At 44.8% G+C, this 12,507-nt stretch overlaps 1 protein-coding gene across 1 annotated transcript; it reads right to left on the reverse strand.

Annotated features, from left to right (window-relative positions):
- Nucleotides 1-679: 679 nt before the first annotated feature.
- WFDC5 (WAP four-disulfide core domain 5) lies at nucleotides 680-9,230 on the reverse strand. The gene is made up of 4 exons (XM_027848937.1): nucleotides 9,045-9,230; nucleotides 3,900-4,040; nucleotides 3,657-3,797; nucleotides 680-1,128 (listed from the first exon to the last, which is right to left on the reverse strand). Exons 1-4 carry the CDS (start codon nucleotides 9,127-9,129, stop codon nucleotides 1,124-1,126), a joined length of 372 nt encoding a protein of 123 aa, XP_027704738.1. The 5' UTR covers nucleotides 9,130-9,230; the 3' UTR covers nucleotides 680-1,123.
- Nucleotides 9,231-12,507: the final 3,277 nt, after the last annotated feature.

Consider the following 12,507-nt stretch of genomic DNA (forward strand, 5'->3'; position numbering starts at 1 on the left):
TGTGCTATTTTGTGTTTTGTTAGATGCCCCCCCCCCGGCTAAAACCTGACTAAAAAGAGAGAAAGCAAAATTACATGCATACCTTTTCACCTTCAAGGGCTTAACACATAGCAGGGGTGGGGTGTGGGGGGAGTGTGCCATGATGAAGTAAGTGTCATCTGGCCTTCCTTGTTGAGGGATAGCAGGAAGAGAGGTGGGTCACATCCCTAGACCTCAGTGTCATCCCCAATACCAGCCCCCTTCCCCACCCCTCTCACCTCCTAAAGGGAGCGAGATGGTGGAATCGATAGAACATTAGAAAGAGAGACAGGAAAGTCGGAGTTGAAATCCTCTCCCTGTGCAAGTCTCATTTTCTCTCAGCCTTGTTTCCCTGATAATAGCACCTACCTCACAGGGTTGTTATGAGGATCAAATCAGGTAACATTCGCAGAGCACTTTGCAAACCTTAAAGCACGTTCACAGCATCACCTAAGTGCTACCTATTGTTGTTATTGTTGTTATTATTATTATTTGCCCAAAGTCACATAGGTAATCAGTGGCCAAGGTGGGACTGGAAGCAAGGTCTTCTGACTCCTAATTTAAGGGTTCATTCCCACCACCACCTCCCCCAGCCTCTCACCTCTTCACCCTCATTCCACATACAGGTTCTTAATCAAAGCATATTATCCGTGGTCAGAGATACAAACAATGCCAGAATTTATTGAGTTCACAGTATGGGCAGGTTAAAAAGCCCTCAAACCTCCACACCCCACCCAAGATTGTACCAATGGGACAGAGGAAAGAATTTTCCTCATCTTCCAGGGGAGAAAACTAAGCCTCAGCGAGCTTAGGGGCCTCGCCCCAAGTCTCACAGAAAGCTCGCGGAGAGGGCTAGGAAGACAACTTTCCATTCCCGGTGTCTGGTCCTTTCAGTTCTCCCACTACTCATCGTGGAGCTGCTTACGAGTTTAGAGAATGGCAATCCCAACTCAGAAGATAGTGAGGAATCCCAGATGATGGCAAGGAGAGGCAGCCCCCCGGCCCCCTCAGTTCTCCAGAAAGGTGGCATGCAAGGAGGCCCTAGGGAGAATGACCAATGTGGCTGTTGTCTCATCCAGGCAATGCTGGGGGAGGGGAGCAGGAGTTAGCCTGGGGAAATAAAGAAGGGGTTAGTCCTTGAACAGAATCTGGGGAACCTCAACTCAACTGGACACAATTGGACTAGCTCTAGCCACCTTTCAGAAGAGGACCCTGAAGGCCAGAAAGATTTGGTAAATTGCATGGCTAGCTCAATGGGACTGGGGAGTCTGGGAAAAGAGCCCAAAGCTCAAGGCCTCTGCTTTCTTCTTTATAAAAAGAAGGAGGTTTATCTAGAAGATTTTTTTTTGACTAGGCAATGGGTTAAGTGACTCGCACAGGGTCACACAGCTAGTAAGTGCTGTGTCTGAGGTCAGATTTGAACTCAGGTCCTCCTGAATCCAGGGTTGGTGCTCTATCCACTGTGCCACCTAGCTGCCCCTCTAGAGGATTTCTAAGGGCCCTTCCAACCCTGACATTCTATGTTCTGAGGTTGGAATTGGGTAGAGGTGATATTCTATGTTCTAAGATTCCTTCCAACTTTAACATGCTATGTTCTGTGTTCTAAGTTGCCTTCCAGGTATAATATTAGATGCTATAAGGTTCTTTCCAGCTCTAATATTCTATGTTCTAAGGTCCCTCCTAACTTTAATGTTCTTTGTTCCAAGGACCCTTTCATCGCTAGCATTCTGTGTTCTGAACTTCCTTCCCTCTATAATTCTATGTGACTGGATTTCCTCCAAGATGAGCTCCAGTAATACCACTTCCTCCATGAAGCCCTTCCTGATCCTCCCACTGGACAGGATCATTCTCTCCTCTGAACCTTATCTGGATTTTGGGTTTTTTTATGCACTTATTACATTCTGCCTTATATTATACTTATATAGCTATCTTATACCTCTTTCAGGCTACTCAACAAATATCCACAGTAGTAAAAATCCATAATGATCCAAAGTAATTACTATCATACAGGGCCCTGTGTTCACCACTAGGGATATAAAAATGAAAAGTAATATAGTATCTGCCCTCAAGGAATTTATAATCTAGTGTGTATGTGGGGGTGGGAAAATAATGAGATACATAAGTAAATAAGTATGATATATAAGTATGATATGATTTCCTGAGAACATAGCATCACAGAAATTTCAGAGTTAGAATGCAGGTTTCAAGCCTGGTGCACTTTGCATGAGATTCTCCTAATTGACAGAGAGACTGGTGACTCAATGCTGGGGGGAGATGAATGGGGCCTGGTACAATAGTTTTGGAGAGAAGACTTCATTCCTGCTTTGAGAGAGGCCATATGGTTCCAGACTCTTTGGGACCAACTACAGGGAGGAGAGAGAAAAATGACTTTGAAAGTGTCAAACACAGGGGAAGCTTACCCTTCAAAATATCTTTGATTTCCAGCCTGTCTCCCTAGAGATTTCAAAGAATTTCTCCTTGGATGCGACCAGGGCCTCTCTCTTGGTTGAGTGAGATATCAGCTTGCTCCTATCTAACATCATTCACTTTTTCTGGTATTTTCTGGTATATTCTGATCTGTAGAAGTTCTATTTCTATTTGCTATCTGCTTGGATAAATGAGGTTACTCCCTATTCACCATTCGTTTAACTAGCATTTGGTGGAGAAGAATTAAGCCCAGAGGTGTATGTTTGTGTTACTCTCCTTTAAGCATTAGCAACCAGGGAAGTTAGTGGCTCTGTTGCTTTTGAAGCTGGACCAAGCTAGATGTCCAGTACTCCCCTCTCAGAGGGAAGCTGAGCAGCTAGCCCTTTGCTGCTCCTCTCCAGTCAGGAATCAAAGCCTCCCTTGGAGAGGGGTAGGCCAGATTCCTGAACTATCTAGCCAAGCATCTCCACAAGCTACACGTGGACATGCACCTATATGGGCAGCACACACATTTGACATAGTCTTTTAGGACAAGAAGGGCTTTATATGTCATCTAGTCCAACCCTCTCATTTCACAGATGGGGAAACTGAGGTCCCAAGAGGAAAACTGACTTGACCAATAATATCCAGCTAGGAATTAGCATCTAGATTTGAGCCCCAATCTTCTGACTCTAAATCCAGTACCTACTATGGCACTCTGCCTTCGTTCAAGTGCCTAGCATAGGGTCCTAACTATAGTGGCTATTCAATAAAGGTTTGGTAAGTTGAATTGAAGTAAAATCTAGTGCCTGACTCCCCAAAAGGCAGGACCCATCTGCCATTGGCAGAGTTTCAGGATGTCAGGGCTAGAAGGCACCCTAGAAATCTATTTAGCCCAACCCTCTCATTTTACAGAAAAAGAAAGTGAAATGAGTCTAAGAGAGGTTAAATGACCTACCCAACATGTCTCTTCCACCAGAAGATGGCCCAGGAACTCAAGCTATGGCCTCACCAATGGCCATTAGCTCAGGTTCCCCCACTCCAGGCTTGTGGACATGGGTCTCATTGCCCCCAAGAGAAATTCCACTCCCCACCACTGCTCCCTCTCTTCCCCTGCCCAGATTGTGAGAAAATCTATCCTTGCTACCATACTGGGCCAGCCATTGTTAGAAGCTCCCATGAGGAGCAACCAGGAAAAGGACTCTTTCTGCCCTACGGGGCGAGATTGGCACCTCTGACAGGGCTCCTGCAGTCTCGGCCACAGGCTCCAGGACAGCATCGCTTGTTGCCAGAACATTCCTTGTCTAGCTTGCATAGGTGCTGGATGGGGCTGATGCAGTGCATTGAATCTGTGGGACACTGGCCCCGCTTTACTGGAACAGAGAGAGAGAGAGAAAGAGTCCTGAGCTAATGAGCCAAGCCAAACCAGGGGACAAAGAGGCAGGGGATCAGAAGGAGGCAGAGGGCAGAAATACCCATGACTTTAGGCAGGCACTGGAGGAAACAGCCCCGAGAGCAGCACTTTCTCCCGATTGGGCAGTGAGAGTCCATCATGCACTGGTTTGGGATGACTTGAAGGCATGGCCTGTCATCTGGTGGGCAGCCCCCTGATCTCTCTGCAAGAGAATCACAGACAATTAGAGCTGGAGAAAAGGGTGAAGAGTGTGATCCTTAGAGGTCATTTAGTTCAGTCTTCACATCAGACCACATAGAAAACAGTCCCACAGAGGGAAAGAGTTGCTCAAGGTCATACAGCTTTGGTCTGATTGAGGAGGCATGTGTAACGGACACACAAACACTCATCCCTATGTACAGTCCCAGAAACACGTCCACATAGATCATAGGGTCTATCTAACCCAACTGCCTCATTTTTACAGAGGAGGAAACTAAGGCTCAGAGGGGTTAAATGACTTGTCCAAGGTGACAAAGGCAGCAAGTGGCTGAACTAGGATTTGAACCTAGGACCTCTGATTTTAAACTTTACTGTTTCCACTACACCATGCTGTCTCTACACACACACATACACACACACACACACACACACACACACACACACACACAGAGGTTCAGTCTCATATATACATAAGCACATTTTATTTAATAAACATTAAGCACCTATTTTTGCAAAACTCTCTGTTTATGTATGTAGTCTTTGTATAGGTACATGTCACATCCTATAGAACGTAAGCTCTTTATGGGCAGGGACTGTTACATTTTTGCCTTTGTATCTGTAGCATCTAACACAGTTCTTAGCACAGATAAATGTTTACTAATTGATTGGTTGAGTATGCAAAAGTGAAAAATTATAGTCCCTATTCTCAAGAAAGATTCCTCTTCCCAAATTCAAATTTGAACTCAGAGACTTCCTAGTTATACGACCCTGGGCTAGTCACTTAACCTTGTTTGACTCAGTTTCCTCATCTGTAAAATGAGCTAGAGATGGCAAAGGCAACACACTCCAATATCTTTGCCAAATGGGGTCATAGGGAGTCAGGGATGACTGAAAATAACTGATAATTGGCTGCTTACATTTGAAATACTTCGGATAGCATGCTGCCATTCTCACACAATGAACCCAGTATAGTTGGACAACCTGAGGCATTATTTAAAATGTTTTAAATGTGATGTTGTTGTACTTACAGGTTTTTTTTTTTTTGTGAGCTAGACTAAAATAAACTAAAAACCAATCTTTGAAAACAGTTGTAGTCAACCATAGTTTTATTTGGCCACCAAAGAACTAGATGGTTGTAGCTTCTCAGAGTGGGAGGGTTTTGAGAACAAACAAGCATTTGTTGACACTTAAAATCCCTTTCTCCATTACTTCCCAATTCAAGTGTTAGGTGATCCTTAGACACTTTAAATTCAGATTGAGTCTTTTCTTTGTTTGAAATGTAACTTCTGGAAGGCATCTTTTCCTGGAATGAGCCTGTTTCATCCACATTAAAAATCCCTTGATCAGTGTATTCACCTTCTTTGATTACTGTCTTCAGAACATCTAGACACTTAGCTAGTTCATCCTCATCTGCACTGGGCACTTCTCCAGTAATTTTTAATGTTAGGCAATTAAACTCTATTTTTAAATTGATCAAACTAACCAATTCCTTCAGTGAAAGTTTCTTCACTATCCAATTCACTTCTAGTCTCTTTCACTGCCTTAAACTAAGGTTTTGTCTGATGATTGCTCTGCTAAGAGGAATGCATTTTGATTGTGATCTTCAATCCATACAGTAAGAAGACCTCCATTTGTATCATTGAAATAGTACTTCTCTTCCTCGTAGTTGTGTACAAACCATGAGAAGCTGATGGAATTTTGCCTTTTTCTTTTATTTTGCCTACGTATTTTATAATATTCCTTACAGTCAGGAATTCTGATATCTCATTCTATTTTTAGAGTTGTTATAACCATGTCCGTGCTTTTTAATTACACAAAATTTTTGTTCTAATGTAATAACAAGCCTCTTCTTTTTTGTACTAGCAATGTTGCCATACGAATTTTTCTTTCTTTTGTCCATTTTGTTAAGAACAATTTTAAAAAATTAATAATATTTTCCCAATTGCATGTAAAAACAATTTTTAACATTCCTTTTTTAAAATTTGGAGTTCCAAATTCTCTCCTTCCCTCTCTCTCCTCCCTGAGACAGTAGGCAATTTGATATAGATTATACATATGCAATCATGCAAAACATTTCTGTATTAGTCATGTTGTGAAAGAAAACAGACACCCTCCCCCCCAAAAAATGAAAAAAAAAGTAAAAATTAGTATGCTGTGATCTGCATTCAGATTCCACCAGTTCTTTTTCTGGAGGTGGATGACATTTTTCATCACGAGTTTAGGGCTATTTTTGAAAGAATTTAACACAACTGTTGGTAAGATGGCATGCAGCAAGCAGCATACCACATCTATACTGGAGGATAGGCAAGTACAAATTGATGTGTGAAAACCCTCAACTAGCTCCAGTTAGTTGAATTTTGGCTTGCATTGAATGTGACCTGATATTATTTCGTAATTCATACTAAATTCAATTTTGCATTATTTGAACTCACATTAATCATGACCTAGGGGTACTAGAAGCAAAGGAGAGATCCAAACAAAATGCTGGGGGAAAATTTGAGAGAGCAATCCCTTTCATCTGGGAGGCATCAGGGAAGGCTTCGTGAAGGGAGTGGCATTTGAACTGACCTTTGAAGGAGGAGATTTCAATAGACAAAAATGAGGAGGGAGTGCATTCCAGGCACGGAGAATCGCTGGGGAGGAAACACCAAGGTACAACATAGAAGTTGAGTTTAAGGACAAGAAAATAGTCCAGTTTGACTGGTGAAAAGAGTGTGAAGGAGAGTAAAGTGAACTGAGTCTGGAAAGATAGGTTGGAGCTAAATTGTGGAAGGCACTAAATACCAAACTAAGGAGTTTTTATTTGATTCTAAAAGCAATAGTGAGTTGCCGATGGCTTTTGAACAGTCAGATTTGTTCATTAGGGTTGTTTTGACAGATCTATGATGGATAGACTGGAGAAGGCAAGGGAACCAGCTAGAAGATTATTATAATATACAATCACAGACAAACACATATATACCCTTGCCTGTGTAGTAGGATGTTAGGGACCTTGGAGAGAAAACCTTGGACAAAATTCTCCCCCACTGGTCTGTGGTGATGCTTGGCATCTCATCATTAGAAATACATTCCTTTAGTTCTTTCAGAGATTCCTGAGGAAATACAAACATTGTTTGGGAGTAGTTTGACTGCATTAACAGGTATGGGAATGGAATGAATGATAGTGAAGGAACAGATGTCCATAAAAAAATTTGCTTCCAGGGTAATACCCTAAGCTCAGTCAATTAGCCTGCACTGTCCTTGATTCTGTTCGTAATGCTGCTCCAGACCTGCCTTCCAAGAAGAGTCTGTCCTAATTATGATTACTCCACACTTAAACACTATTCAGTAGTACTCAGCCTCAGACTGTACCCTCTCCCTTCCATCCTTCTTTTTCTCTTCACCTTTGGGCTTCTCCTTGAGGCTTGAAGAACATAGTCTAAAGGCTCCAAAGGACACCATTGGCTCTCATATGAGAATCCAGGGATCCAGAGTCACTTGGGTCTACTGAAGGGACCAAAGAATGGGCCAGTCCTAGCTGCAGTCTCCTAGTCATTCAAGGTTCCTCATATACCTTAGGAATGCCTCAAGCTTCATCCTCTACTCTCTAAGGATACCCCAGATGTCCCAAACCAAGGGACGCCATGTCTCTTCCCTTGGGCTCCTCATGACCCTAGGAAATGACCTAATTCATCAGTCACTGGGTCTCAGCCATTCAGCTTCCCCTTCAGTGAAGTATCTCCCTTCCCCCACACTCCAGTCAGCAATTGTGCAGGGTTCCCTGGCCTAATGGGGAAGGGGCTAGACCTGCCTCTGTGCTGCTCAGGCTCTAGGAGCCTCTAATATAGGTCAGAATATCCTAAGAGGATGTAGAAGGCTTCAGATATCAACCTTTACACAGAGAGGGAGGCACCTGCCAAGCAACTTCCCTGACCCTGAAAGTCTTGGCAGCAGGTTATACTGAGTGCCCTGTCTGGTTCAGGTGCTGGCTGGACCCTGCAGCCTCTAGCCTAGTCATCCCCCACCCCCTAGTCCCCAGAGTAGGCCTCTGCTTTCCCAGCCCCCATCAGTTCTCAGCCATGATCTTCCTGATACCCCTAGGGAAAACTTCCTCAACTCTTGCCTTCCACCAACCAGAGTTCCCAGATCATCGTCCCCAAACAGGGTTCCCTACCCTTCCCTCCCAGGCCCTAGCCAGAACCTTCTAATTTGCCCCCAGCTTCAGATTCCTCTATCCTCACCTCTGGGACACATCCCACTTCAAAACATTCCTGAGTTGGCAAAAGGAGTCCCTGATTCTCCCACAGCCTTCATCAGCATCCTCTAATCTCTCACAACCCCCAAACAGAATCACTAATGAATTGTTGGTGCCCGCACACCCCCTAGACTGATCTCTCTGGAGCCTACCAGAGCCCATAGCATACCCCATAGGCTCACCTATCAGCCACCAGTCAGAGCTCTGTGATCTATCCTATGAGAGCCCCCTGGGCACAGACCAGGATCTGAGAAAAGAATCCAGGGTTTCCCCTCCCTGGCCCATCTCCACCAGCAAGGGCAGTCTCTCCTCCCCTTCCATGCATCCTGGAAAAGTGTCCCTGGCCTGAGGTTCCCCCCACCCCGACTATGTTCCTTTCTCCCCCCTCTCTATTCCATCTCCAGATCTACACAATTCATATGTGTGCCCTGACACACAGCAACATACAAGCCCACGCACAAAAAGAAAGACCCAGAGGACCACAGATCTACAGATACGTCAGTCAGTATATACAGGGTCCCATGTGTACAGCCCCATGTACAGACACATACAAAGATATAATCACATGCAAAAATACATAGGATCACAATGCATTGACATCCAAACATGCACATACCCCAGCATGGCCTCCACTCAAGGGGACAAGTGCCACTTTGTCTTGGAGCCCAATGCAAGCCACCTAAGCCCCAAGACTAGGGCTGGAAAGCCAAATGGGGCAAAGCTGGGTATGGCCCCTTCCTCTACCATGCCACCTCCCCAGCTGCCCAAACTTACCATGCCTCTTCCAGCCTACTGTACCAGGCAGCTGGCTACCCAGGACCAACAGGGCTGCCAAGAGAAGAAGGCCTTGGGGCCTCATACTGCACTCTTGGAGCCAGCCTGACTCAAGCAAAGCCTGAGGTGTCTGGTAATAAAGAACGTGGGGTCTAGATTTGTGGCTGAGTCAAGGAAGGGGGAGTGGGAAGAAAGGCACATGCTGCCTTCCTCCTTCTGGGACACACCCTGCCCCACCCCACCCCCCAACCGGAGATTAAGATTGGGCCTCAAGGGGAGTAGGAATTTACACAAGCCTTTGGGAATGTGATCATGGGCAGCTCAATCCCAACTCCACCCCTCCCAGGGCTTCCCCAGAGCTACCTCTTGAACCCACGTGAGACCCTGATTTTCAGTTTGGAAGAGAAAGTCTTTAGGAAGGAGCACAGTAAAATAAGAAAGATAAGTGGGAAGTGAGCAGAAGTCCTAAAGTGCGGCCGTTTGACTGAATCTAAACTTCATGGAAATGAAGTTTGGATTCAGTCAAAGAGCCAAACTTGAGGACCTAGAGGGCCACACGTGTCCTCAAGGCCGCAGGTTCCCCATCCCTGCTCTAGTGGATAGTAATGCACTTGGAATCAGGCAGATGTGGATTTGAGTCTTGCCCAGTGATACTTTCTAACTAATGTAACTATGGAAAAGTCTTCTCTGAGCCTCAGTTTCCTTCTCTGTAAAATGAGGGAATTAATATATGCGCCTCAAAGGGCTGTTAATATATCTTTCTATGTATGGTCATATACACTCATGTGCATTTGTCTCCCTTCTATTTATAAATCCTATGATCTATGATTTAGACTTTAAAATATTGTATATGTCATTATGAGCCATTAGATGGTACTATGAGAAATTCAGGTTAGACTGCAGGTGGGACTTCCTGACACTGACTTCTACCAGACTTGAATGGGTGAATGAGACAAAGCTCTGGAATTCCCTCCTCCTTCCTGGCTGTAGGAGGTGGATCCTCCACCTGCCAGCTGTAGGAAGAGAGAATTCCATTGTGTCCACAGCCCCATCGTCTTCCAGCCCCTCTCTATCTTAGGGATCTTAGCCTTAGTGCCACCCCAAGTGGTACCCAATAGAGGTGACCCTGAAATGCCTTCTTTCTGGCCCAGCTCTCCCAAGGGTAAATGGGATTAGGATCATTTCCATTAGGCATGTGGGGCTCAGGTGCCCCAGTCTTAGAGGCTTTGTGAGTGTCAACAGCACTGGGCTCTGATGACAGCAATAAGTAAGGCTGCCCTTCACCCTCACCTTAGAGTCCCTTCCTCGGACTAAAGGATCCTGAAAAGAAAAATTCACTTTCACCACCAGGCCTAGAGCCCCCAGGATCTCAGATGATCATTTTAGCTAGGGTACATGGAGTCAATACATACATTAGTATTAGTATTAGCTTCCCACTAGCGATAAATAAATAGTAGTCAAGAGGACCCGAGTTTGAATCCTATCTCAGATACTTACTAGCTGTGTGACCCTGGGCAAGTCATTTAACCTCTGGTAAAAGGAATATTAAGAGAGTACTGTGAGCTACGGTTTTGAGTAGTGGTATCCCTCCAAATAGGCTTTGAACAGGGGACATCACTCAAAGATGTCCACATATGAAGATCTCCCTTTAGACTACACTAACATTTTGTGTTATGGATGTTACATGTGTCAGCTGGGAACATTCTATATTCTAAGGTTCCTTACAGCTCTGATTTTTTTAAACTTTTTTTTAAAATTTTGACTTTTTTGGGGGGGGGCAATTGGGGTTAAGTGACTTGCCCAGGGTCACACAGTTAATAAATGTCAAGTGGTTGGTCTGAGGCCGGATTTGAACTCAAGTCCTCCTGACTCCAGGGCCAGTGTTTTATCCACTGCGCCACCTAGCTGCCCCACAGCTCTGATATTTTAAGATTCTCTGGAAAAACCTTTGTGTCAACGTTCTAGTGGGCTGTCCTAGCGCTGGGCTCCCCCATGAGATAAAGGTGCTGGCCCCAAAGTGGGGGAAGAAAGGAGGGGAGTGATAGAAATCAGCTCCCACCAGGCAGAGAGAGGGTCCAGAGCCCTGAGAAAACTTGGATCAGCCATAGATCTGGAGCTAGAAGAGGTGGACCTCAGAGGTCATCTAGTATAACCTCATTTTACAGATAAGGAAACTGAGACCCAGAAAATCTAAGTGAATTGCCCAGTGTTATACAGGGGAAGGAAGTGACAAAGGCAGCATTTGAACCCAGGTCCTCTAGTTCAAAAATCAGTGCCCTTTCCAGTGACAGGTGATCACATTTCTCAGGCCATTAGTTTCTTCATCTGCACAATTTAGTTCAATAAATCCTGTTTCGCTAATACATGTCCTTCTATGTACATGAGTGGAGGAAGGGTATCACTGATCCTGACTCTCTTCAGGCCCTAAGCCATTGGCTTCAGCCTGTGAGCCCCCCTTCAGTCAGTCTCCTAGCCTGCCCATTGGGCAGGGAAGAGGCAGAAAGGGTTAAGGAAACAAAGGTTCTGGTGGCAGCCTGGTACCTGGCCAAACCTGCTGGACAGCATCACCCAAGTGCCTGCTAGGTGCTCCACATTGTTCAGAGTTGAAGATAACGACCTCTCCCTGGCAGTCAGGGATGCCTCCTACAAGGCTGGTGAAGGAGAGGGCCTGCTTTTGAAGAGACAAAACTTAGGCACAGAAAGAACACCAACAACTGGAGTCTAGAGGACAAATACCCAGTGAGGAGCATAACCACTCAGGACTATAGGACATTACCTTTGGGGCCAAGATAGCAAACCACAAAGGAAAACAGATCTGGATTTAGAGTTTAGAGGACCTGTTCAAAGCCTATCCCTGCTACTTCCAGTCTTGGACAAGCCACTTAACTTTTCTGAGTCAGTTTCCTCCTCTGTAAAATGATTATCTCTAGGTTGTTCTTGTGGAATATGAGCTCCCTGAGGGCAGGGACTGTTTTTCATTTTTGTGTTGGTCTCCCGAGCAGCTGTGCCTTATACATTGTAAGCATTTAAGGTTTGTTGTACTAGACTGAACTGGGTCAGAGTGTTAGAGCTGGAAAGAACATTAGACAATAGGACAGAGGAGAGATCATCCAGCCCAACTGCCTCCCCTGTTTCATGGATGAGGAAATTTCAGTCCCTTTGGAAGTCACTTGCCCAATGTCACACAATGACTCACACTGACATTGTGTCCATTTGAATCATGGATCCCAGTTTTTATAACTAGAAGGAAGGTATAAAGGCTATATTAGTGTGTGTGTGTGTGTGTGTGTGTGTGTGTGTGTGTGTGTGTGTGTAAATATAACTGACATTTAAACAAGGCTTTAAGGTTTGACCTGGCCTTAAACCCAGGTCTCCTGACTCCCCAGCCCAATAATCCTACTAGCTTTTCATCATTCATCTCTCTCAAGATGAATAATAAACAAATAAGAAATAAGCCAACCCT

This window comes from Vombatus ursinus, unplaced genomic scaffold (genome assembly GCF_900497805.2).
Source record: "Vombatus ursinus unplaced genomic scaffold, bare-nosed wombat genome assembly UNPS02000580.1, whole genome shotgun sequence".
Classification (NCBI taxonomy): domain Eukaryota; kingdom Metazoa; phylum Chordata; class Mammalia; order Diprotodontia; family Vombatidae; genus Vombatus; species Vombatus ursinus.